At 36.1% G+C, this 26,706-nt stretch overlaps 3 protein-coding genes across 4 annotated transcripts; 1 reads left to right on the top strand and 2 right to left on the bottom strand.

The window, feature by feature from the left end:
* Positions 1-1,587: 1,587 nt before the first annotated feature.
* Positions 1,588-3,368, bottom strand: s100a10b (S100 calcium binding protein A10b). Its single transcript, XM_079894896.1, has 3 exons — positions 3,065-3,368; positions 2,365-2,514; positions 1,588-2,013 (listed from the first exon to the last, which is right to left on the bottom strand). Exons 2-3 carry the CDS (start codon positions 2,503-2,505, stop codon positions 1,846-1,848), a joined length of 309 nt encoding a protein of 102 aa, XP_079751022.1. The 5' UTR covers positions 2,506-2,514; positions 3,065-3,368; the 3' UTR covers positions 1,588-1,845.
* Positions 3,369-4,198: 830 nt separating this feature from the next.
* krtcap2 (keratinocyte associated protein 2) lies at positions 4,199-10,289 on the bottom strand. Its single transcript, XM_079895032.1, has 5 exons — positions 10,150-10,289; positions 9,107-9,261; positions 8,921-8,984; positions 8,215-8,281; positions 4,199-6,223 (listed from the first exon to the last, which is right to left on the bottom strand). The coding sequence occupies exons 1-5, from the start codon at positions 10,151-10,153 to the stop codon at positions 6,106-6,108; spliced, it is 408 nt and encodes a 135-aa protein (XP_079751158.1). The 5' UTR covers positions 10,154-10,289; the 3' UTR covers positions 4,199-6,105.
* A 234-nt stretch (positions 10,290-10,523) lies between these two features.
* On the top strand, positions 10,524-25,859 carry trim46a (tripartite motif containing 46a). 2 transcript variants are annotated; one of them, XM_079895412.1, is made up of 12 exons: positions 10,524-10,871; positions 13,626-13,881; positions 15,344-15,494; positions 16,921-17,119; positions 18,281-18,427; positions 18,671-18,766; positions 19,919-20,172; positions 20,379-20,500; positions 20,621-20,968; positions 22,324-22,553; positions 24,059-24,126; positions 24,227-25,859. In XM_079895412.1, the coding sequence occupies exons 1-12, from the start codon at positions 10,812-10,814 to the stop codon at positions 24,609-24,611; spliced, it is 2,316 nt and encodes a 771-aa protein (XP_079751538.1). In that variant the 5' UTR covers positions 10,524-10,811; the 3' UTR covers positions 24,612-25,859. The 2 variants fall into 2 exon arrangements, with proteins under 2 accessions (XP_079751538.1, XP_079751539.1); XM_079895413.1 differs by lacking the exon at positions 18,281-18,427 and having other exon boundaries at positions 10,723-10,871.
* Positions 25,860-26,706: the final 847 nt, after the last annotated feature.

Genomic DNA, 26,706 nt, shown 5'->3' on the forward strand with positions numbered 1-26,706 from the left:
TAAAAACTAATTTCAGGACAATAAAATGTGTTTATTTAAATAGGCTATATCTTTATATATTTTAAATGTTTATATACTGGGCAATGATGTATCATCTGATTTATGTATCAGATTGATGTATCATACTGCAGGCATAAGTGGATTGCTAGAGACCTTTGTGATATCCCTCATTGTTACTGTGTTAGACAACGAGAATCCCATTATTTATGGGAATTTTGAAGGAAGCGTGGAGAGAAAATAAAGACAGTCTGTGAATTAACAACTTCCAGTTGTTAAAAATAATAATTACAGTATCTCGAGGTAATTCCCACAATACTTTCCTGAAGTAAGGTGACGGCGTCCCGTCAAGAAGCTATATCACTACCTCAATCACACATGAGCACACAGGTCTTTAGCATCTATACACTCTCACCGTCCTTCTCAGTTGTACACTGGTCCGACACAGGATAATTAATACTAAGAGTATTACAGCCTCATCCCGAGAGTGGCTCTAGTCTTCCAACACTATCACTGTCTCTGCGGTGGTCTTTTGACCGTAGAATCTTTAGTAGCCTACTTCTATTACTACCTCAATCACACATGGGTTTTCTGTTGTTGTCTTTTGAATGTAGAATCTGTTTCTCAGCTACACAGCATATACCACTGGCCACAACAACCAAGTGAGTCTCCTGAATAGAAAGATACATCTATATTTAAATCATACAGCTGAGTAAAAATCAATGTCACTCAAGTCTTCTTCACTGTGATTTGTTCTGGTGATTGATTTGTAATGATCTAAGCTAGTCATATGACTGTGTTAAGCACTTTTTGGTATGGCCTTTGACATGAGCATCCTTAGTCTGCATTTCTCTGTACATTTAATGTTGAAAATAACCATTACATAAATTATTTCTATCACATGTTGTTGTTGTTGCCATGCCATTTGTGTCTATTAGAGTTTCAGTCATTTCTGGGAAAGGCAAAGGTTGTTTTGTAGCTCTTCTGTCACCATGTTAAGGCATCAGAAAACAGAATGCAAAACAGAAACGTATGTAAAACTATAACATTTTTTAAAAATTCTTTTAGGAAGCCTATATAATGTGTTAGTAAATTGCATTATCATCTCAGGTTGAATAAATATGCTGTATGTTGGGACATAATGCCTACAGAAAGTATAACAGCTGACGTGTAATTTAATATTACAAGCCTTGTGCTTGTAAAGAGAATTTAATTCTGATATATCTAATCAAATGTTTAAAATCATGGGAAAATGTGCATATGAAGGACAAAAATGGAACCCGTTTTGTAGAATTATCCTTATTATATAAATATTCATTCAAGCAAAAGTTCTGAGAGGCTTACGTCTGGAAAATATTCTGTTAAGATTGTATTTGATACTCAATCTAAGATGTTTTTAAGTTCCAATGTGTCTGCACCCTTAAGACAATCATAAAGAGCAGTTTGCATTTTCTTTTGAAATTGTCTCCAAAAGTCTCATCAGAATAACGTCTGATATGATATCTTAATAATTTTGCAGAGTATTTTGGAGTCAAGCCCTTAACAGTATGGAGGCAAAAAAAAAAGAAAAAAAGAAAAAAAAAAAGGAAAATCATTTGAGTGTTTATTTCCATGGTGGAACTTACAGGACTTTTGAGAATACATTTTGTGCCCAATGCTGACACTTATAAAAACTTAAAGTAAATTTGAACATCACTGGACAAAAATGACAAAACATCATCTTTTGCAAAACATACATACACTGTAACTATAGTAACAACTTCAAGGCATGTGGCTGAAAGTGAAAAACATTAACAAAATGACGAAAAAGAAAAACAGACATTCTTTTTTGCCCTCATGTTTGACTATTTAATTCTTTTTGACACCAGGTGCCTTTATTTGCATCTGGTAGATCTGTTCGCAGGCAATGGAGAGGCCCACCACAAGAGACACAAACTCTTCAAAATTCACCTCTCCGTCTCCATTAGAGTCCAGATCCCTCATAATCTTGTCAATGGCAGCAGGGTCCTTCTGAGTCTGGGAGAAACAAAAGATACATGTTTGCAATATAATAGAATTGGAAGTAGGTTTCCACAGATTATGGAAAAAGAGTTAAATATGAAGAAGATCTGAATGATTCGGTATGGATATCAGAGGCCCCTTGCTCAGGGCCCTCCTTAGGGCGGTGCAACCGTTACGACCGCACCAGGCCCCGCACTTGAGGGGAACAGACCAGAGGGTGGCTTCCACTACCTTGGACTGGGTCCCGCCCCATGCTTGGTACGGCCCTGCCCTTGCTATACCATTAGAGGGCCCTGATCATTACAGGGCCCAAGCCTATGTTTAAAGTTGTCCCGCCTTGGGTGTATGATAGATGGAAATTTGTACCTTCAGAAAGCTAGACAGCTCATTCTCCATCAGCAATTTGAGCTCTTTGCGACTCAGGGATGCTTTGCTGCCCTCTTTGTCGGCATAACGGTGAAACACCATGATCAGAGTCTCCATTGCTCTCTCCAGATCAGACGGCATTTTGACTGTCTACAATGAGAGAAAATGTATTAGTTTTTGTGTCTCATCCCTTAATCAAACTGCATATTATACAAACAGCCACTGTTCTCCTCCCATTGGGCAGATTGGGAAACAGAAGTGGATTTTTCCATTTGGAAATAAGCCAAAGTGTGAGTAATGCCCACCAGATGTCATGCCAAATAGATGCATTAAAAAAAAGACGCATTTATTATTAGAAGGCCTATATCCTGATGCAATTGTTTAAAGTATTTCAGAATGAATAAGTTATTTTTAACTTTTAATCTACTTATAAAAACGTTTAGATTACGTAGCCTTAAGTGACACTGACGGCCATAAAATCTGTGCATACACGCACACACACACACCATTTAAAAAGTGCAGTTCGTATTTCAAAGTTATGTATTACTATCACTTAACAAGTAGAGAAATCTTACAACACTAAGGTAAAAACTTTTAAAAACCGCTATCAGTCGTTAACTAAGTAAAACAATGTTGTAGGCTACTATGCCTTTATTTAAATGTCAACTTGTCCCAGAATAGTAAAAGTTTGCGTACTTACGGTGATAAAAGGCAGAGCGTCACCTGAAGATGAAAGAATGTACTGAATGTCCTGTGCAAGAGTTGGTCAAGCAGAGCAGGAATTTATACCGGGGCTCCGCCCGAATGATGAGTGTGAGGTTGGGTGGGAACTATAGCCTAAATGTTAACTGTTTAGGGCAGAAAACGCTGACGGGTTTACAGTACAAACGCGAATGAATGTAAGCATGTGTATGTAAATGAATTTAACAGTTACAGATTTATGAACGAGGAATTCCACTCCAATCAACTCTGCTGGAACAAAACACACCTTAAATCTGTAACGCGTGAAACCAGTTAGACCATCGTAAACCAGCTAAAACCAGCAAACCACCCTTGTGAAAAAGAAGTGTGCTTACTTGTAGTGTAGCCTACTTCAAATCTTATATTTTAAAATGTACCTGCAGATAATATTATATTATTAAAATAAAAGGCCACTTAAATGTACTTAAAGAGAGTATACTTTCATGACTGTATACACGGCACTTTAAAATAATTGAATTTATTGTTGTAAAAAAAAGATCTTTTGTAGTGCTTTAAAGAAGTATTCTTAGTTTGATGTGCTGACTAACATATTACAGCATATGTAAACTTGATTATGATTTTAACTAGTGTTTTTTTTAAATTGTTTCATCATTACAAATGTGTGATTAAAAATGCATGTAAATTCCACAATGCTATGACACATCATATTTAAATGACAATAGAATTATATTACATATAGAGATGCAAGTCCTATAAGTGCCTCAAAAAAGCACTAAGTGAAACTAATTTAATTTAATTTAAATGTAATAATACATTTTCACTTAATTTCAAATAACAAGCAATTAAGTGTTCAAAAACATTACATTCAGTTTGCACTTCAGTATATTCCTTTATTTCCATACTCTTTTTAAAAGTATGCTAAGGTGTACTCCTTTTTCACAAGGACAGATTGTTTTTAGGAAGAAAAACACTGTTGCCATCACTATTGCATTTTGCACCAGTGGAATTTATTATATGTGTGTGTGTGTGTGCTACTTTATGGTCAGTGCATTCCTATGCATGTTGAACGAATGTTCAGTATGGGTAAGTATGTTTTCACAAGGAGGATCAGCCCTTAAATTCCTATCCACCATTTCCTAAGTGTGTGACTCAAAACTTTCACAATGCTTCTCGTCTGACACAACACAACATGTCTGACTCTCCACTTCGAACAAATGTTAGAAGAGGATACTTGGCAGGGCATTATTTTTAAGGGAAGGGCCGGTGCTTTTGGCAAAGATATGGCCTGTTTCAATCTGCACAGTAGGCATGAAGGGATGTCTCTTCCCAGCACACAGGAGGTGCCTTTAAAGGGGTAGTTCACCCAAAAAATTAATTTTGGTCATCATGTACTCACCCTTAAGTTGTTCCAAGCCTGTATGTATTTATTTCTTCTGCTGAATCAAACAGTTGATGAGCCCCATTGACTTCCATAATATTTTTTCCCATAAGTCAATGGTGTCCATCAACTGTGTGGTTACACATATTCTTCTAAATATCTTCTTTTGTGTTCAGCAGAAGAGAGAAATTCATACAGGTTTGGAACAACTTGAGGGTAAGTAAATGATGACAGAATTGTCATCTTTGGGTGAACTATCAGAAACTAAATTGAATCTTTATTAGTATAGGACATGAGAAAAGGGGAAGAGAGAGAACGGTCATGGGTGGATGACACATTGTGTTTTGAGTAAGCACGATTGTTTTTGTCATAGTAACCATGTTGAATCCTTTGCACATCTCTGGAGGTTTTTTGCCACTACAATTCTCTCGTTACATTCCTTTCAGGCTAGGACATGAGGTTTTTTTAAGTGGTCTAACTGGCAGTTTTTTCCACAAAGGGCTAAAACAGATAAACATCTATGCATATGCTATAAAGAAGCAACATGAGGGGGAAAAAACATTAACTTTCACAACTACAGCATTGGTCCATCCAGAAAAGACGTGAATCGATATGGAAAATAACTAAACTAGTTACTGAACAAATGGGCTTCCACTAGTTTTTTGTCCTTTTGATATTCAATGCTTATGTTCATATAGCCTGGGGGAACCATTTCGGCAGAGCACAGCAGTATCACAACTATCTGGTTTTAATTTGAAATGCATTACACATATTTGGATGTGCTTCAACTGTGGTAGAGTCACATACTTTTAATTCCATCCTAATTTGAAGCTTATCTGCGGTTTGAGCTTTAAGGACTGAGTAGGTTAAATAAAGTCGAAAGATGACAATGATTGAGTTTGTGCGGGGTCAGTAGCAAGACTGACTGAGTCAGCTGAGAGTCCCAGGATGCAATGTGAGGCCTTAGGCAGGAAACCAGCACTGTTTAGCATACATAAAGGGTGGAGGACACTGAAATCACTTGGCAGGTTAGACATATGGGTCTAACAACTCACTGCAATAATAATTATTCCTAAATCAACTGCAGTTTTCGTATTGTCTGTTACAGAAAATTCACATTAAAGTCACAATGAAAATTTTCTTCCAAATTGTGATGTACAGTGAAATTTATGCTTGGGACTTGGTTTGATCCATCAGTTGTTGATTGAATGAACTGAATGTGAGCTTGACAACAAATTTAAGAAAACGGCGGGTTTAAGTGGACTAAATGACTCGAAAAGTCCAGCATACGTTATTAGGGCGAAGTTTGCCGTTCCACCGGGAAAAAAATACAAGGTACATATGCATTAATGAATCGTTCAAAATAAGATGCATTTAAAAATAATGTGCAAAATTTTTCATTTTGTGCCGACTATAACAGGAAGACAAGAGTAGCTCTCTGAAGGGCCATGATTCTTTTATCAGCTTTTAATTACAAACCCCTTAAACAAAAACAATTTTGTAAACAGAACCAAAAACCACACATCTATGACTGGTATGACAATGTGTTTAGTTATTTTTCAGTGTGGATGGAATGGATAAAATAAAGTCTGCTGTTGGCAAACGCATCAGATTTTGTAGCTTTAGCATACAACGGTGTGGTGGCTGATGTCATAAGTGCTTCAGTTCTTCCTTTTGCCCTTGCTGGTGAGTTTGGCAGGAGCTGGAGCAGGTGCTGCCTGGTAAAGAGCTGCTGACACTTTGTTGATGTAGTACAGTGCGATGACAGAGAAGATCAGGCTATATTGGAGACAACAGAGGAAGAAAGAACAAATTAACAGTGTTGAATGAGGTATATTTGACCAATTCGACAGGTAGCCTATAAAAGTCAAGTGGGTTGTCAACTATTTTTTTGTTTGTTTTTAAAAACTGTGGGATGAGTCAAGTTTTTTATGTGTTAATCGATTACCACAACAAGAAGAGGAGCTCGCACACATAATAGTCGAAGATTTCTTACAAAAAGAGGCAAAATGCAAAGTCCAAACGTTTTAGATTCACAACATAATCAGTGCCGTAATGGACAATAGTGCACCCGGTTGTGTGTGTGTGTGTGTGTATATGTATATGTATATATATATATATATATATATATATATATATATATAAAATGTTTGTTTGTGTGTCTTGTGAAAGTATTCAATCCCCTTCATTTTTTTATATTTTGTTATGTTGCTGACTTGTTAAACTACTTTAAATGACTTTTTTTTTCTCCACATGAATCTACACTCCATACACCATAATGACAAGGCAAAAAAACTGATTTGTGACAACTTAAACCTTAACTGCAAATTTAGTCAACTGAAATAATATTAATTATTACTGAAGTAATACTTATAATATTACATTGCATAAGTATTCATACCCTTTTCTGGGACACTTGAAATTTAGCTCAGGAGCATTCCAATTGCACTTGTTGATGTTAACCTATGGCAAATTCAATTGAATGGGTACGACTTGGAAAGGCACACACCTTTCAATAAAATGTCTAACAGCTGAAAATGCATATCGGAGCAAAAACCAAGCCATAAGGTCAAAAGAACTGCCTGTAGAGCTCAGAGACAGGATTGTGTCAAGACATAGATCTGGGGAAGGAAGACTACAAAAAAATCTGCTCCATTGAAGGTTCACAAAAGCATGTAACCTCCATAATCCTTAATAGAAGAAGTTTGAAACAACCAGGAGTCAGGAGTTCTAGAGCTGGCCTCTTTGCCAAACTGAGCAATTAATGAAGAAGGGCTCTTGTAAGAGTGGTGACCATAGCTTCATGATCATATATGGAGATGGGAGAAATTTACAGAAGGACAAACATCACTGCAACACTCCACCGATCTGGGCTTTATGGCAGATATGAGTGGCCAGACTCGATCCTCTCCTCAGTGAAGAAGACACATGAGAAAACACTTTTTTTCTCAGACTGTGAGAAACAATATTCTCTGGTCTAATGAACCTCAGTTCCAAGCCTCATGTATGAAGGAAAACAGGCACCGCTCATTACCTGCACAATACCATCCCAACCATAAAGTGTGGTGGTAGCAGCATCATGATGTGGCGGCAAGGACTGAGGGACTCGTCAGGGTAGAAGGAAAGATCAACACAGCAAAATATAGAGTTAGCCTTAATGAAAACCTGGTCCAGAGCATTCAGAACTTCGGACTGGGCAGAAGGTTCACGTTCCAAAAGGACAATGACCCCAAGCACACAGCAAAGACAATGCAAGAGTGGCTTATGGACAACTCTGTGAATGTCCTTGAGTGGCCCAGCCAGAGCTTGGGCTTGAACCCAATCGAACATCTCTGGAGAAACCTGAAAATGTCTGTCCCCCGACACAGCCCCCATCCTACCTGACAGAGCTTGAGAGGATCTGAGGAGAAGAATGGCAGAAAATTGCCAAATGCAAAGCTTGTCACATCTTACCCAAAAAGACTTGAGGCTGTAAAGGTGCTTTAACTAAATACTGAGTTAAGGGTTTAAATACTTGTGCAATGTACTTATTTTCAGTTTAAATTATGCAGAAATGATACAAAGAAAATTATATAATTACATAAATATATATTAAATAAATATATAAACAAATAAATGATTCAATTAATTTATTCAATCAACATTATCCAAAACAACACATCAAACATCATAATATGATTAGCATATTTATGAGGAATAAACCCAGCAAAAAAAAAAAAGAAAATCGAAGGAGAAAATTTAAATTTTAAAACATTTTAAAAGTAACTCACCACGTTGTCACGCACACACGATGCACCAAACCAGACGCAAACAGAGAGAGGCACAGGCACACGAGAACTGAGACAAAGATTTTTCAGGTAAGTACATTTATTAAATCTTCATTAAAATCATTCAGATTTTAATTCAATCTGATTACATTTGTCTATCAAAATGTACATTGTTGTTTGTACATTGTTAAAATGACATTATTAAAATCTTCTGGTTAAATATACACTGCTGTAAGTTTGTGATTTAGATTTTTTTTTTCATTTATTTGATTGTAAAAGCAGTAATATTGTGAAACATTATTACAGTTTCAAAATAACTGTTTTGTTAATTTAATATATTTTAAATATATATATATATATATTTATGTAATTTATTCCTGTGATGGCAAAGCAGGAATCATTACTCCAGTCTTCAGTGTCACATGACCCGACAAATCATTCTAATATGCTGATTTGCTGCTCAATACACATTTCTTATTATTATCAATGTAGATAACAGTTGTGCTTTTGTGGTAACCGTGACTTTTCAGTATTCTTTGATGAATATAAAGTTCAAAAAGACAGTATTTATTTGAAATAAATGTATTTACGGTCTTTACTTGTTGAAAAAAAGCTTTTTAACTTTTGAATGGTAGTGTAAGTGTTTCTTCATTCATTTGAACTTTATGCAAGTGAGGAGGAGGATACACCAGACAATAGCAGCACTTACTCTCTGGGAAGATTTTGGCTTGGAAGCCTTTCCCGAAGACAAGGTTCTCCAGGTTATTGAAAGCCTGAAAATGCAGGTTAAGAACTAACACCGAAAACAGATAAGCCAACTGAGCAAAAACTTAACATTAAGCCTTAAGGTTAGACAAACTACTACTGTATGCATGACAAAGCAGCAAAAGGATACTGTAAGAGAGCAGAGAAACAGCACAGACCCCAGGAAGCCCCCCAGGATGGTCAGCCACTCTGAAGAGCCCAGCTGCCGACTGAACATCTGCATTCCTGCAAACACCAGCACGGACAGCAGACTGGACAACACCAGGGATGTACTTGTGTTCACCGCTATAACAACAGAGAAAGATAGAGAGAGAGACAAGCAAAAGACAAAGTGTGAGTGTGTGGAAACATCAGTATAAAAATCAAAGAATAATAATAATAATATGGAAAGAATATATGAATTTGAATTGAATATATTAAGAAAGAATTAAGAACATGTTCGCGTACAGTTCTTGACAGATTAGTCTATTTGGTTCCGCGACCGGCTAGTGTTCATTACGGAAGAATTAATTTGGGAACGAGGGACGACTCAGATTAATAAACATTTAGTTATATATTGATTTACAGACAAGAAACGTTAAATTACGAAGAGAAAGGCAAAAAAACATAAACATAAAGGGAAAAGCGTACTAAGGATCTATTATGAAGCAGTTAATGTGCAAGAATTTGGACACGTCAGTGTACGCTCTTTAAAACGTTCCGTGTGGAAACAATCAGAGAGGCTACAATTTTCATCTACTTTACTGTTTTGCTTTTCTTGCTTTTTTCTTTTTTTTTAAATAGTAAGCGCACACTGAATTAAGTTATTGCTATTCTTCTTCTTTCGTCTTTTCTAAGAATACTATGCCGATGACAATTGAAAACGTATGAAATGTTTAGCAATGGTTAGCGGTGAGCTAAACACCATTCATACTGTACATTTTTGCTTTTGCTTTTTTCGAAACACAAATGGATGAAAAAAACCCCAATTCAACTTATTGTTAATGTTCACAAAGCGATTTAAATGAGGAGCTGCAGTAAGCTCCTATTTTGCGTTTCAATGCTACAAACTTTTAACGAGACCACCCGTGTAACGTTACTATATGTCCCTTTTTATGATCATGCGTGCAAAATAACAGACAGAACAGCTCAAATTTCAACGTTTGAAATAGTTAATGTAAAAGCTAATCTCACCCATACTGGACAGCAATAAGGTAAAGACAGGTTTAACTCCTCTCTGTTCAGTCTCGGGGCCAGCAGAGCAAAGATGACGCGCTGCTAACGTCTAAAAACCGTGCCAAGTGCAAATTCCCCTGCACTAACACTACAGCTCCATCTAGCGGACAGAAGCGTGCGGCACATTCATCGACACTATATTATATTATATTATATTATATTATATTATATTATATTATATTATATTATATTATATTATATTATATTATATTCATCTTTTCTACCGTAGACTGTAAAAACCACCCAAGCGGCTCTCATGCATGCTCAGCTCAGCATCCATGCGCATGCTCTTTACTGATCTCCCCCTGAACACCTCATAACATCCATCGGATGGCTCAACATCCGTCAGAATAGACCTCAGCAAGCACTGTTGGAACCCCCCTAAATCAACATGGATTGCGTTAAATTGGACCTCTCTTAGACACAAATAATATTATTATAACGTAAAGGTTTATAACAGCCGTCAATATCAGTTGCATGTTCAACCATTTTGTTTTATTTCGCGGAGTTCTGATCATATAAACCGTTAGTTGTTTAAATGATTCTATATGTAGAAAAAAACGCTCGATAATAGCGTTTATTTCATTTGCTATTAATCTAACAATCGGCATAGTTCAGCAATGGCAGATGCGGAGTTGCAAACCTTTACATCCATTATGGACGCCCTCGTGCGTATAAGCGTAAGTACATTTGCATTATTAAAACCACATATTTACACGTTATCTGTCATTTGCACGCTGCTGTTATTTAACACAAGAATGCAATGTTTACGGTCAGCTTTAGGCTAAATGGGACATTTGAGTGTTTTCCATGCCCAAATCTAACATTAAAAAGAAAATGATAGTAATAATAATGATAATAAAAAAACAATTCAATTAGATAAACCACATTCTTTACTGAGAGCATATTTTCTCGATATGAATAACACCTGTAAGCTGAAACCGAGTATATTTTTCATCTTTTTCTGCTAAAGCACGTGTAGGCCACGGCTGCTTTTCCTCTGTTATGAATGATTTATTTGCTCTTAAGCGTGTAGGCCTAATATAATACCAGAATAATTTCCCCCCGTTAATACAAGATTGAACAGACTGACGCATTTAGTCTAACTTAGAATCATGATTGATGCAGATCAGACGCTGATGCAACATATTCATTGATTACATTCTTAGAGAAGATGTAAAGGAAAAATATAGGAGCCTTTAAAAATCTATAAAAAGCGGAAAAGGCCTTATTATCAGTGAGCTGCTGTCGCGCGACAGGATGTGTGTTGCCATAGAGACGGGGATGCAAGAGGGCTGAGGTCGCGAGCTGTGGGAAACGTCTGGAAAAAAACTAAAGTCAGTGTAAAAAAGAGGAACAGAGCTCGGAGAATTTAATTATTTCAATGGCTTATTGACAGAATAAAATGTATATGCTGTCAGCTCTGGGGGAAATAATTGCCAGATACTGAACATAAAACAGCTTAAAATAGCTTAAATTGATTTTGTAAGGCTTCTAGATCATCCTGCTAACCAGCCAAACCAGCTGAGCACATGCCTGACTGTGACAGCTGTAAATGTCAGCATTTTCTTTTTCAGTAGGGAAACCCCCTTTTTTATTAAATGATGGAGACTAATGGAGTGCAAAAATGCATTTTTTTTAGCAGCCTGGTTCTAGAAATATATTTCCCCATTTATTTTTACCATAGAGATTTTTTAAAAGTTTTTGTTTAAGAGTTATAAGCCATGGACCATACTGATCACAAGCTGAATAACAACCTTACAAAGTTTAATGTAAAGCAAATCTTTAAAAAAATCAGACAGAAAGGTACAAGACTGTGTATTTAACAGCTTTAATGAGGGAAATGGTTTAATGGTTTTAGGGGAATTGGTTTAATATAATATATAATATAATTTATATATAATGTTCATGTACAGTATTGTCTGATGTATTTTTTTTATGCCAGCGTTAAAGCAGGAAATCTGAACAGATAATAAAGTCAAACACAACAAACAAGATGTTGATTATGTATAGAAACAATATAGTTTAAGTTAGTTTGAGAGTGTAAGACTGAAGTCATTCGCAGTGCTTCATGGGAGTGGGGAGTAGCTGAAGTGTTCATTTGGCCTGATTTAGTTGCAATTCTCTGATTTAGTGTAGATTTCTCTGCGGAATCAAGAGTAATGTAGTTTTTCAGCAGGAATTCCACTGTTAAACATGATTATTTAAAGAATAAGTTGAAATAATATGGACTAACCGGTTTGTCAAAAGCATATACCAACGATTAACAACCTCAGAGCTCACAGCAGGTCTGTCTTTAAAGATTTATAAGTTATCTTTTAAAATCAGTTTCCCTGTGGAGAAAATGAATGGGATTTTTACTTCCAGAAACCGACTTCAATTTAGATTCCAGTGGTGTAGAATGAATGGTTGTTTATGAGTATGATCAAATACAAAAAAAGTGATTAAAATGTTAACTTCCTTATGTCAGATATGAAACTTGGGTGGTAGGAATGTAAATAAACAAGATGTGCGTGAACTTAGTCTGTATTACAGAAGCCAACATCAAGGTTTTCGAGTTTGAGGAATGATTTTACGTTAAGATATGAAGTTAAATGTTCAAGTTGCACTCCTTTTGGGAAGACCAAAGATGACTAACACATTTGAACAGATTTGTAACACAGAAACAAGTTCAACTCGTAAATCGCAATTGTCGATAAAATGTAGCTACTACCAATATCAGTCATATGTGTGAATACATAGCAGAATTCATGATTTGAATGTTGCATAAAAGTAGGCTATTTCCATTACTAGGGACATTTGTAAGCAAAACTAGAAAGAAGGAAGTACTGACTACACTTTTGATAAACAACAAGACAACAAGATGTGTGTGTTGTTTTTGGCATTTACATAATTTTCCTGATATGCAAATATTCGGACTTTTATGACACGTTCATACTGACCAACCTATTCCCATAATGTTTACCTTAGAAAAAACTCAGTCCATAGCACAATCCATAATCAATTTCAGTCATTGAAATGAAAAAAAAAAACAAAAAAACATTGAATTAAACGTAAAATTCCAAAGTAGAAAAACTGAAATTGTATTTTCCTGTGAAATGCACTCTAATAATCTTTTTTTTTGCAATTTTGCAAAATATATATATTCTTTTTTTTTTTTTTTTTTTACAGTGTATAGGCTAAAATAAAAATAAAGCCTACAGTGTTGCTTCAAAAACATGAAACTGTACATGTAACATCAGAAATGATGTATATTATATTATATTATATATTAAAGCCTTTACCTCTGAAACAGGATATATGGTTATGATCTGTCTATAAATATCAACATAATGGATAATGTATATATAGAGAGAGTGTTGTCTGTGCTTGCATGTTTGATTGCGTGTTTTCCTCTGGTAAATATAGTTAAAACTGTCCCTTTCTCTGTCTAGTCTAATATGAAGAGTATAGAGAGAGAGCTGCACTGTCCCGTGTGTGAGGAGATGGTGAAGCAGCCGATAGTGTTGCCATGTATGCACAGCGTGTGTGTGCTGTGTGCGGCAGAAGTCTTGGTTCAGAGAGGATACCCGCCCCCCGAGCTCCCCCCAGAGCCCAACACACCCACCTCAAGCCCCAACACACGCTCTCCCCGCCAGACACGTCGACCTCCACCCAAAACAGACCGCCTAGACCGGGTGATCAGAACAGGTTTGTGTGTTCCTTAATAGACACTGAGATCAAAATCAGGTGTGCTGTCATCTTATTACACGGCTCTCTGAGATGCTCGGTTCTGATTTGTCAATCGTTCGGTCAGTTTTGCAGTCGAGTATTTTTTTTTGTACTGACCACTAAACTGTACGCTACCATTTAAAAGTTTGGGGATGGTATTATTTTTTAATGTATTGCTCACCAAGGTTGCATTTATTTGATTCAAAATACAGTAAAAACTGCAATATTGTGAAATAGTATAGCAATTTTAAATAACTGTTTTCTATTTTAATATATTTAAAATGTAATTTTTTCCTGTGATGGTAAAGCTGGTTTTTCAGCATCATTACTCCAGGGTCACATGATCCGTCAGAAATTATTATGACATGCTGAGTGATTTGTTGTTCAAGAAAAATGTCTTATTATTATCAATGTTGAAAACAGTTGTTGTGCTTAAGATATTTATGAAAACAGATACATTGTTTCAGGATTCTTTGATGAACACGACTATTTATTTCTTTAAAAAAATCTAACTAACCCAAACTTTTGAATTTTAGTTTATTACCATTTTACCTGATAGCTAATTTTATATGTATATTTTTGTGGTCTTTTTAATCTCCCATAATCACGTAATTTTAGCTCAATTCAATTAATCATGTCCATTTGATTATTTATTTGATCATCATTTAATAATTATAATTTATTAATTATTTTAGGAATTAAAATGAATCATATCAATTATTTATTTTAAATGATTTGATTATTTAATTATATTTAATAATGCTTAAAATAAGGCATGCCAGTTTAATCATTTATTTGGTTGGATTTTCATAATATTTATTTCAAAATAATTTATATATTTATTGAATTAAATTACTTATTAAAAAATGATTTAATTATCCCGTTTCACAGACGAGGCTTAAGTCTAGTCCCAGACTAAAATGCATGTTTGAGCTGTTTTAACTGAAAGCAACTTTAGCACTGACATATCTGAAAATATGTTTTGCTTTGTCTCAGTAATACACATCAGTAATGTTTTTTTTAAAGGCACATTTATAAAAGCTACTTAAATGTCTTAATTGAACTAAAAACTAATACTGGCTTAATCTAAGCCCTGTCTGTGAAACCAGGCCCAGATTAAATAACATTTAAAAACTATGACATCGTGATGTAACTTTAGCATAGTTTAACTAGCTGTTCTCTGTGCAAAAGTTTATAGATGCTGCTGTATCATTCAGATGTATTGCGTCTTTGCAGCACTTTGCAGGTGCGTGTGTGTTTAAATGTAGCAGCCGTCGTGATGGGCTGATTCTGAATGTGTCAGCACACACGGGGCCTCTGGATTCGGTTCTCTTTCGGCATTGATTAGCTTTTCCTTTCTTCTTCCTGCCTTAGATTTATAGTGGCTTAAAGAAGCTTTAATGTGCTTTTTCTGTCTGCATCTCTCCTTCTTTTTGTGCAGTGTGTGGAACACATCCAGGACGGAGGCGTAAAGACACCCCTCCCGTGATCATGCTGTTCCCCTGTCCCACCTGCGGAAAAGATGTGGAGCTGGGAGAGAGAGGGCTTGCAGATTGTCTGAGAAACCTCACGCTGGAGCGCATAGTGGAGAGGTCTCACACACACACACACACACACACACACACTTCCTCAGATAAATCCTGCTTTTATTAACTTGAGCTACATTGAAATTGTAATTCCAGTAACTGTACTGTAATGTTGTTCTACTGGTTTTGAACAATACATCAGATGTTCTGAACTTGCGTCTATTCATAGACACATCACCATAGGGATTGATAGCTGTTTGAATATTTTCACACAGTCTCACTACGTGGACCAATCAAATCACCTTACTGGCATAGCAAAATGAGGTCAAGAGAAGGCGGAGAAAATATTTAGTTTCTTCCTTCCAGTAAACAGCTTGCATGGCTTCATTCCATATAGTAAAAATGTGCACGAGCAAGTCTGGCCCTAAAACACCACAAGACTCAATTATAACTTAAGAGAAGCAAGAGAAGAAATATTTGACTCAAAATCAAATAATGTTATTCAAAACCTAAATTAATTTCTCACAAAAGGAGAAGAATGTTCTAGCCACTCTTATCCATATAATGAAAGAGAATTAAGGATGTTGAGCATGCACATTACTAGGATATTTGCTGTTTATTAGTACTTATAAAACACATATTAATGCATTATTCTGCATGACCTTATTCTACATCCCTTAATCCTACCCAATACCTAAACTTAACTACCTTACTAACTATTAATAAGCAGAAACTAGAAGTTTATTGAGGCAAAAGTCATAGTTAAAACATTAAAGACATTTAATATATATATATATATATATATATATATAATATATATATATATATAACATTAAGATAAAAAATAAATATCAACATATTAAATTAGTAAAATATTTAAATTAATAGAGACATGATGTTCCTTTTAACATCTATAATAAATAAAATAAATTAATTAATTCTAAAGTTTGGTAACACAACATTCTCTCCTCTTAGATGTGTAGTAAAAAACACAGTGAGGGTGAACATTTGTTGGTTGAACTTTTCCTTTAAAAGAGAAGTTGTGAGAGGAAGCTGAATGTAAGTGAAGTGCTGATGCTTTGTTTTTATGCAGGCTTTGGACAGCTGAGCTACATTTACACCACACAAACAAACACACACTATAATTGATGTACATGAGGCGAGCAGGATGAGGCAGAGGGCCGTGGGAGAACGGCGCAAGGCCGGTGACGTGATTGATGATGAGCGCACCGGTCTCGTATCTCTCACGGAGGTGCGGAGGCATAAAAGGAGGAGCGACGACAGTGGAGATCAAGAGAGGACCAGGCCTGGACTGTTTTATTCAATGTTATTTGATGATCACGCCTCGTCCTGCTGGCCACAGTACACATACAAATATATAATGCAATTAAACAATCATGCGTACATGTAACCCAAGCCATACGTGTTTACTTTTCAAATTAGCCTCAATGCACAATAGATGACCGATGTCTCTCTTTCTCCATGTGTGTAGGTACAGGCGGACAGTAAGTCTTGGCAGCATGGCAGTCATGTGCCAGTTCTGTAAACCTCCTCAGGCTCTGGATGCCACCAAAGGCTGCGCTGACTGCAGGTCCAACTTCTGTAATGAGTGCTTCAAACTGTACCACCCCTGGGGCACACCACGAGCCCAACACGAACACATCATGCCCACACACAGCTTCAGACCCAAGGTAAGAGCACCTGGGACCCTTCTGAGAGAGGATCACCACAAACACAAAGAAAGGAGAGTCATTGACATTTAACCCGAGATCGGACCGTGTTTACATCCAGGGTCCAATATATATATGTGTATATATATATATATATATATATTTATTTTTTCCAGTGTTTTGAAGAAATGTACCAGCCATATATTTCAGAATCAACTCTGAGTCAACAAGCACCACTGCCAAATTTTCGATATATTATAATCATTATGTTCACAACTTGTAATAATTACTCTGAGTTTATAGTTTCTGCCTAAAATTAATACATGATGTTAGCTAACTGCGTGATTTGTATTATCTTAGAACTGTACATTTCTGAAATATGGACATTAATTGGACACAGTCACCTCTGATAACAGATCACTCTAAAATGTAATGTAGATTCACATTTTTTTTTCTGTAAAGCTGCTTTGAAACGATACATATTGTAAAAAGCGTTATACAACTAAATGTGAATTGAATTGAACAGAATATATACCATTCAAAATCAATATATACCATTTTGTTTCATTTAGCAAGGATGCTTTAAATTGATCAAAAGTGACATTAAAGACATTTTTAATGTTACAAAAGATTTATATTTCAAATAAATGCTGTTCTTATGAACTTTCTATTCATCAAAGAATCCTGGAAAAAAAAGTATGTGTCTGTATAAAAGTATTTTTTTCCAACATTGATAATAAGAAATGTTTTTTTGAGCAGCAAATCAGTATATTAGAATGATTTCTGAAGGATCATGTGACACTCTAGACTGGAGTAATGATGCTAAAAATTTCAGCTTTGCCAGATTATTACAGAACAATAAAACACTATTTTTATAGAACATTTTTGTCCATTATATAGGCCTAGTTTGTCACAAAAACATGAAGACATACAAGTTTGTTTTGACATAAATGTCCATTAAATAGCACAAAACACTGACTAAAGTATTGAGCTTACATTTTGTAGAAAAGAGATCAACCACATGCAAATAATATTCAAATATTGTCCTTTTCCACAGTAGTCGACACAGAGGAGTTTTGATAAACATATTAGTCTCAAAAGTTCTCCCTAATCTCATTTCCCCCTTCGCGGGCTTTTCCCCTGTCCATTTATCTTCTCTCTCTCTCTCTCACTCACTTGCAGGTATTAGTTTGTGTGGAACATGAGCAGGAGAGGTTACAGTTTTACTGCAGGTCATGTCAGCATCTGTTGTGTCCGCTTTGTAAACTCCGTCGGGCCCACAGTGGACACAAGATCATTCCTATTGCGTTGGCTTACCAAACTCTAAAGGTATTCGTTCCTTGTACGCTCTATAGAGCTGAATCTTTAGACTATAAACAACGTAATAATGCCCAACATGCCCTTCTTTCCTGTATAAAATGGTTATTTGGGCTAATCTTTCTAAGCTCTAGCCCTGCACATCTCAAGGGTAGAAGGGAAAGGATTTCTTCAATGACTAGGCAGCTAGCAGAAGCTCTACAGTGTTGTCGGTGTTTAACGTAACTCATCTTTCTCCATGTTGTGAAATCACAGGAGAAGATCACCAAGGAAATGAACTACATCTTGGGCAATCAGGATTCTATTCAGGCACAGATCACCCAAGTAGAAAGCGGCATTGCTCAGACTGAGGTACACAGCATTGGTGTTTTAATTATACTTTGAGTGTTTATGAGACAAATACTTCACCCTAGAGTATACGAATGGTGTGAAAACGGAGCGAGGATGAAGTTGCAGGATTTCAACCGGATCCAGCAGTTGTTTAGTCAATGTCCTGTGTTGGAAATGGCAAAATATTGAATATCATAATAACTAAAATATATATTCGTGAAATATATTTATGGCCAAATGTGATGGTGAGGTTGACCAAGATTCATTATAAGATTCATTATCACAATTATTATTACTATTTATAGTAATGCTTTATTTTTTAATTATTATTATTATTTATTTAGATTTAATATACATTTTTATGTAAATATTTTGTATATAAATTAAAATAAATGAAATATTTAGATATTAAATTATTAAAATATGTATTACATTTAAAAACACGTAGGCTGCATCCGAAATCGCATACTCTCTTGAGTATGTACTTATTTTGAATAAGTGATTACTTCACGGCCACTAAAAAGGTGTGTTCTTCTATTATAGTATGAATGTAATCTGGACATACTACATTCGCTATGTTGTCATTATCATGTGACCTACCAGCGTCAGGTATGTCGCTTCACTGCGATGTAATCCTTTCCCGTGGCCTCATGGGATAGTAAAGTGCCCACCGTATGCACACTTAAGAATCCCGCCGGAAGTAGTTGTCTACTCTTTTATGCGTACTGTGAATTCAGACATACTTCTTTTGTCACATACAGTTTTTCGTCTACTATATAGTAGGGAAGTATGCGATTTCTGGTGCAGCCTTCATGTTTCTTTTATACATGGAAATTAAATCTAAAGACGGATAATAGTTCACTGTCTCTCCAGGAGTATCCTGTGTTTTTTCAGTGGTGTAATAAATAATGACCAAATGTGATGGTGGGGGATGATCAAGATTCATTGTGTAAAATAAGAAAAGGTTTAAAATATTTAAATTAAATTAATAATAATTTACTTTCAAATATGATTTAATGTAAAATTGATATAATTTTATGTAAACGTTTTAATATATAATATATTAATTATAAAATATATATTTTTATATATATTTATGATGTTTAAAAAGATATGTCAAGCTTCGCTCTTCTCTTTTCCTGTCCTGCTCAATCTCTTTCCCTCTGTGCTCAGGTGAACAGCGTAGTGGCTAAGGAGCAGTTGAATCAGTGTGTGAGTGAGTTGCGTGGTGTGCTGGCGGAGCGTCAGGGGGCTTTGGCCATGTTGATGGAGGGGGCTCGTGCGCAGCGGGCAGGGGCTCTGAATGCACAACTCTCAGAAAAACAGAGTCTTTTGGAAAATGCAGGGCTGCTCACATACACTCAGGAGCTTCTTAAGGAACCCGACCAGCCGTGCTTTGTGCAGGCCGCCAGAGTCACGCACAACAGGTTAGACTGTGTTTGAGGGTGTTTGTTGCTGGGATTGCGTGAATCGGTTCATTTATGAAATACGAAACCCACAATAGCCTATTGTGTGTTTCCATTGAAGGCACACAAACGTTGGAAGATTATGTTACACATAGTCAATTGGTTTACAGAGAGCTTCTTTATATTCATTTAAGTTTTACTTGATTTTTTATCTTTCTTCTTCTCAGACTGGTAAAAGCAATAGAACATCTTCAGCATTTCTCTCTATCTGCTGATCCCTCGTTTCGACACTTTCAAATAGACGTCTCCAGAGAACTCACAGCACTTAGCAGCATGGACTTTATACAAGGTTTTCATAAAAACTCCATTTTCAAAATCCGTAAATACCTTGAGTTGGTTTTCTAGGTTAACAAGGTAACAATTTGAATTCACGTCTTACTTGACTCGACTGATCTTTTTCCTTCTGCAGCCCCATTGGCTCCTGTGATTGACACTCAAAAGACCCTGGCCTATAACGAGCTCTATTTGTGCTGGCGCCTCCCACAGGACTCCGCCCCCGCCTGGCACTACTCAGTGGAGTATCAGAGGAAAGTGGGCGGAGCTGGAGCATTATGGGGCAGAGTCTGGTCTGACGGAAGCTCAGGAAGTAATGGCACACACTGTCCTTGGCAGCGTCTTGATGATGTGGGCGGGACCAGTGCAGTGATTGACAAGCTAGAGATGGACAGTGTGTATGTCCTGAGAGTTCGAGGCTGTAATAAGGCAGGGTTTGGAGAGTACAGTGAGGAGGTGTATCTACACACACCTCCTGCACCAGGTAAGACACATCCACTCACAAATATACAAACACACTTGCATTTGAACCACTTCAAAATATCAGTTATTCAGAGACATTTGTTTTTCCTCAAGCTCCCCAGTTTCTCACATATTGGATGCTTCGTTTTTGTTTAGCATCTTTTCCAGTCATTCTACTTCGTTGACTTGGAATTGACATCCTCTATGCCTATATTTATCCATCCATTTATTAATTCTTCCATTTATTTATCTACTTTAGTTTACTTTACTTTCGTTTATCTGTTTATTCATTGAATTATTCAATAATTGACTGATTGATTCATTTATATATATTCATCCATCCTACATTTATCTATCCATCCATTCATTCACTGATTCATTTATTCATGTCTGTTTGTTCATGTTTATTCACTTATCCATCCATCTGTATCAATTAATATTTTTTAATTAATCTATCTATCTATCTATCCATCCATTTATTCATCTACTTCAGTTTTTTTGTCTACTCATTGAATTATTCAATAATTGACTGATTGATTCATTTATATCAATTCATCCACCCTCCATTTATCTATCCATCCATCCATTCATTCACTGATTCATTTATTCGTGTCCGTTTGTTCATGTTTATTCACTTGTCCATCCGTCTGTATCAATTATCTATCTATCGATCTATCTATCGATCTATCTATCGATCTATCTATCTATCTATCTATCTATCTATCTATCTATCTATCGATCTATCTATCTATCTATCTATCTATCTATCTATCTATCTATCTATCATACTATCTATCATACTGTATATCTATCTATCATTAATTGATCCATTCATATCACAGTTCTATTACATCAAACTGAACCTGTTCTTGTTTTGTGGTATTTTATGCATATCATATTCTCTTTTTTGTTTTCTCTCATAGTTAATTCTGTTGCTTATCACTAGTATATTCAGTGCTTATCCACAACTCTTTGACACATCTCTTTTTTTGTTCTTCTCTCTGTATTATTTCTCCTTGTACTTCCTGTTATTCTCCACCTGCCTTTGTTCCTATTATCTCCACTGTTTCTTTGACTTGTATTCCTATTTAACTGGAATATCAGCTGCTCGATCTCCTCTGAATCCTAGAGTCCTGGAATATGTACAATGTTCCTGCTGTCCTCTTTGTTTCCCCTCTTTTCTCCAAATTTCCTATCCCATTCCTTCCCTTTTATGCTTATCCATACATATACCCCCTCTCTGTTTCTTTCTATCTTCTATTTATATGTTGTTTCACTCCCTCATCCTCTTCTCGCTTTGTGATCTGCCCTAACCCTATGACCTGACCTTTCCAACCCTATCCTCCACTCCTCTCCTCCTGAATACCTCAATCTCAGTGTTGTCGTTCTGCCTGGATTCGCGCTGGGGCCTGCATGCGGAGCGGGTGGCGCTGGGGAAAGGGCAGACGTATGCCCGGAGTGTCCCTGGGATGACCCTGTTGCAGGCAGCTGATCGGGTCCTTACCTCATGTCACCTCACCTCTGACCTCCTTGTGGCCGACGTTTCTATCACAGAGGGACGACACTACTGGGCATGCTCAGTGGAGCCTGGGTCCTACCTGGTTAAGGTGAACATACACAACCATTTAGCAGTTTGCAGTCAGTAAGATTTTTATTTTTTAAGAAATGATTACTTTTAATTCAGCAAGGATGCATTAAAATGATCAAAAGTGACATTAAGTACATTTATAATGTTACAAGAACATTCTATTTCAAATCAATTCTTTCTATTTATCAAAGAATCCCAAAATGTATCACATCACAAAAATATTAAGCAGCACAAGTGTTTTCAACATTGATAATACGAACCATTTTGCTTGAGAGGCAAATCAGCATATTAGAATGATCTCTGAAGCATCATGTGACACTGAAGACTGGAGTAATGATGCCAAAAAAATGAAGCTTTGCCATCACAGGAATGAATGACTGTTTATAACAGTAATTTACTGTCTATGACTGTTTTTACTGTATTTTTTTTTTATCAAATAAATTCAGCTTTGGTGAGCATAAAAGACTTCCAACAAAACCATTAACAATCTTACCAACCCCTGTCTGAGCAGTGTACAGCTAATTTTGCAAACAGTTGTAATATTTGTTTTATGTATTATTTTTAATATTGAATATTTTTGTTATATTAAATAATACGGTTTACTCACTTTTTTTTCAAAAATTTTACTTTTTCACCTTTAATCCTTTAATATATATATATATATATATATATATATATATATATATATATATATATATATATATATATTTTAATAAAATAAAATATCGTCACTGTCGGGTGGAAACATCGAATCTCCATATTTTGTCTTTTTTTATTATTATTTTTATAAATCATTACTATTTGTCACCCTTTATACCTCTCTGTGGTTTTTGCAAATATTTAACCAATGAAAAGAATTTAAAAAATAACTTGTGACCAAACCTTGTATGTCCAGAGGTGTAAAGTCCAGGGGTAAGAAAGTAAAAGTCCTGCTATATGTTTATTCCACCCATGAACTCAACCAGCTGATTTCACTAATTAGTTCTATCTCCTGGCTGAAAAACTGTGCTAATTAGCAAATCCAGGTGATTGAGACAAAACATTGAGGAGGACTTTTACTTTCTGAACCTGGACTTTACACCTCTGCGTTTGTCTGACCATACATGAGTCCACAGTATCAACTTTGACAACACAGTGTTTTATTATTTTAAGAAAATACAGTGTGTTTTTTTTCCATTTCCTGAAAAGTTTTTATAGATATATATATAAAAAATAATAGATTCATACAAAAAACAAAACAAAAAAACTTTAAAATGTCTATGCCTTAAAGGGTTATTTCACCCAAAAATTTAAATTATCTCATAATTTACTCACCTTCAAGCCATCCTAGGTGTATATGAAAAATATCTATATTTATAACTTTATAAACTATAATCACTGGCTTCCGTTAACGGCCGTACACGAGTCAAATTCTGGTGGAAGAGTGAAGAAAGTAATGTACACCTAGGATGGCTTGAGGGTGAGGAAATTGTGGGGCAATTTTTATTTTTGGGTGAACTTAACCCTTTAAAGCATTGTGTGTAGGTGGGAGTGGGTGTTGAAGCAAAACTGCAGGAGTGGTTCCATCTTCCACAAGACATGGCAAGTCCACGGTGAGGAGAAACAGAGAATTTTTAAGCGCTTTAGAGCTGACTGAGGAAGGCAATGTTATTGATGATTTTTATTTCAACCCCCCACCCCATTTCACTTTAGGTACGATCCAGACAGTGGTCATGACAGCGGCGCAGAGGACGCCCAGGACTCCCCTCCTCCATTCTGTTTCCTCACAATGGGCATGGGCAAGATTTTACTACCCAAGTCATCTAACACTTCTACTGGCCCTCTCACTGCCCCCCTGCCACCTCGCCTCGGACTGTGTCTGGACTTTGAGAAGGGGCGGCTCACTTTCTACGACGCACACTCTCTGCGAGTGCTGTGGGAGGGGACTGTCGATTGCTCCGCCCCTGTTTGCCCAGCGTTCTGTTTCATTGGCGGAGGGGCTCTGCAGCTACAGGAGCTAATAGCCATTCGCAGTACAGAGCAGAACCCGCCAAGAAGAGTGACCATCCAAACACGTGCCACCGATGCCAGTCACTGAAACATCTGATCGCTTTAAAACTAGTCAAATTAGCACCTTTAGGCAAATATTCTTTTATCGTTTTCTATCGACTTTGTTTACGAGCTTATTTCATAGCTAATGATGCATTGACTGATGATATTTTATATTAAGATTCAATTTAATTTCAAAGTATACACATTAAAAAAAGGTTATGGATGCTAACAACATGTAGCATGCTAACAACATGTGGGTCAGCATTAAATAATGAGGAATTGTTCATTTTCATGGCTACAAAATCAAAAACAATGGAAATATAGTCCATGTATGATTCAGGTTCACTCATGACAGAACGTTCTTATAAAAAACAAATGAGTCCTCGCTATTTACAACCTCCTTTTCCAGCATTGTTAGCATGCAAACCGCCCAAAATGGGTGTGCTAATAGTTAGTAATACACCTTGATTTATTCATTAACAATGTATGTGCTCTTTACAGGAATGTTAAAATGTCTTGACATGTGATCCTGTTGCAGTTTTTATCCATTTGAGACTGTGTCATGTTTCTAAGTAGTTCCCGATGTCTTTGAATTGTGTTGCTACTTTGAGACTCAACCAAGATGTCAAACCTTGGTTGGACATGTTGTATTGGTATCAGTCCACGTTCTGTGCATAGAGACCTTGTCTGTTTGGTTTGTTTGGGCCAAAACAGGGTTGACAGTTAAAGTGAAAAGAACCTGTTTTTGTGAGATCCCTACAGGTGCCTGCTCAAATGTTATACAACCGACTCCCATTTGAATGTCCTAAATAATAATCTTCAAAACACAACAGTCTTGACACATCTCATACTTTTTTAGGCTTTTTTCATAAGCAATTTTTTTTTTTTTTTTTTGCAGAATGGGTATGGCAACAACGATTTAGCGGGTAAATTTGCTTTTCAGAAGTGTATGCTGCTTATGACAGTGCAACTGTCAGTTGTGAGTCGGTGTGTGTCGATGTGAGAGGGCATTTTTGAATTGTATGCTGAGCGTCAAATGTATTTATTGCGCGCGTGTGTGAGTGCGTGATATGTTATTGCAATAAAGAAAGACAGTTGCTGAAAGCTCTGGTTTTGGCCATGTTTTCCGCTACTTGAGTGCAGTGTTGCAGATTCAGGTCTCGTTGTGTGAATTTATATTGATGTTGATGATATTATGTAGCATTTCTTAAAATGGCCCTTTGAAAACAGGCTAAATGTTTGTAAAATACACTAATGGCAGAAGTGAAATAAAGCATCAATGTTTCTCACTTGTATTATTTTCATGCCCCGTGATTTTTATTCTGAATAAGGGGCCGTTCACACAGAACACGTTTCTGCATTCCACTGTGCTGCTTTTCCATCGTCTTTCTATGGACGTGTTTGACTGTTGCGCTTGCATATGACAGAGTTAAGCAATCAAGTTAAGATTTTTAAAAAAACACGTCTTGAGATCTTGCCTTTTCCCCATTCCAACTGCCCTGCGTCTCATGTTTTTAAATGCAAAAACACATTCTGTGTGAATCTGTCCTAAGGAAGTTTACAGCATTATATATAGTTGAGAGTTAAAAATTGCTTATCCTTTTTTTTTTTTTTGATGAGTTAAAGCAATGTCAAAACATATGTTGTCATATCTTATTGATCAATCGTTTTTCCTCACCTAAAACTGTGATCTTTACAACCTATTGCACACAAAACTGACAAAGATGTCAAATTATGCCCAGATATTCAGTCATATATCAGGTCAGGCCCAGTCAATTGTGGGCAATTGCAAACTGTAAAACAAATTAAATAGTGGTAAAATCACTTATTGTGATATAAGTAGTTTCTCATTTATTAGCAGGTTCTTTCGTATGATGTGAATTTTTGGCACTCAGAAAGTCCCACATAGGCTGTTGTCAGTTATTAAAGTGAAAGTAAAGAATGCTTCTTATACAAAAAAAAAAAAAAAGCTGCTTGTTAGTCCAGTTTTTGTTTAATCCACAGGTGATCTAAGGTTACATGTACAACTCACTCATTTCAATGTTTATTTTCATGCACTAATGGAAACTTATATGTGAGAGTGTGTCTGCCAGTGTGAGAACATAAAACATACAGCATACAACAACATTATGTTTATTTAA

The sequence above is a fragment of the Squalius cephalus genome (assembly GCF_949319135.1).
Source record: "Squalius cephalus genome assembly, chromosome: 15".
NCBI lineage: Eukaryota > Metazoa > Chordata > Actinopteri > Cypriniformes > Leuciscidae > Squalius > Squalius cephalus.

What these genes read in the sequence shown, in the direction of transcription:
- s100a10b (XM_079894896.1), bottom strand. Translation starts at nt 2,505, where the DNA reads ATGCCGTCTGATCTGGAGAGAGCAATGGAGACTCTGATCATGGTGTTT. An exon ending in AGCTGTCTAGCTTTCTGAAG is followed by an intron (nt 2,014 to 2,364) that starts GTACAAATTTCC and finishes TGTTTCTCCCAG; the next exon opens with ACTCAGAAGGACCCTGCTGC.
- krtcap2 (XM_079895032.1), bottom strand. An exon ending in TGTTTCTCTGCTCTCTTACA is followed by an intron (nt 8,985 to 9,106) that starts GTATCCTTTTGC and finishes CTGCATTTTCAG; the next exon opens with GCTTTCAATAACCTGGAGAA. An exon ending in CGTGTGTGCGTGACAACGTG is followed by an intron (nt 6,224 to 8,214) that starts GTGAGTTACTTT and finishes TCTCCAATATAG; the next exon opens with CCTGATCTTCTCTGTCATCG.
- trim46a (XM_079895412.1), top strand. Translation starts at nt 10,812, where the DNA reads ATGGCAGATGCGGAGTTGCAAACCTTTACATCCATTATGGACGCCCTC. An exon ending in CACACAGCTTCAGACCCAAG is followed by an intron (nt 17,120 to 18,280) that starts GTAAGAGCACCT and finishes ACTCACTTGCAG; the next exon opens with GTATTAGTTTGTGTGGAACA. An exon ending in TGGCTTACCAAACTCTAAAG is followed by an intron (nt 18,428 to 18,670) that starts GTATTCGTTCCT and finishes GTGAAATCACAG; the next exon opens with GAGAAGATCACCAAGGAAAT.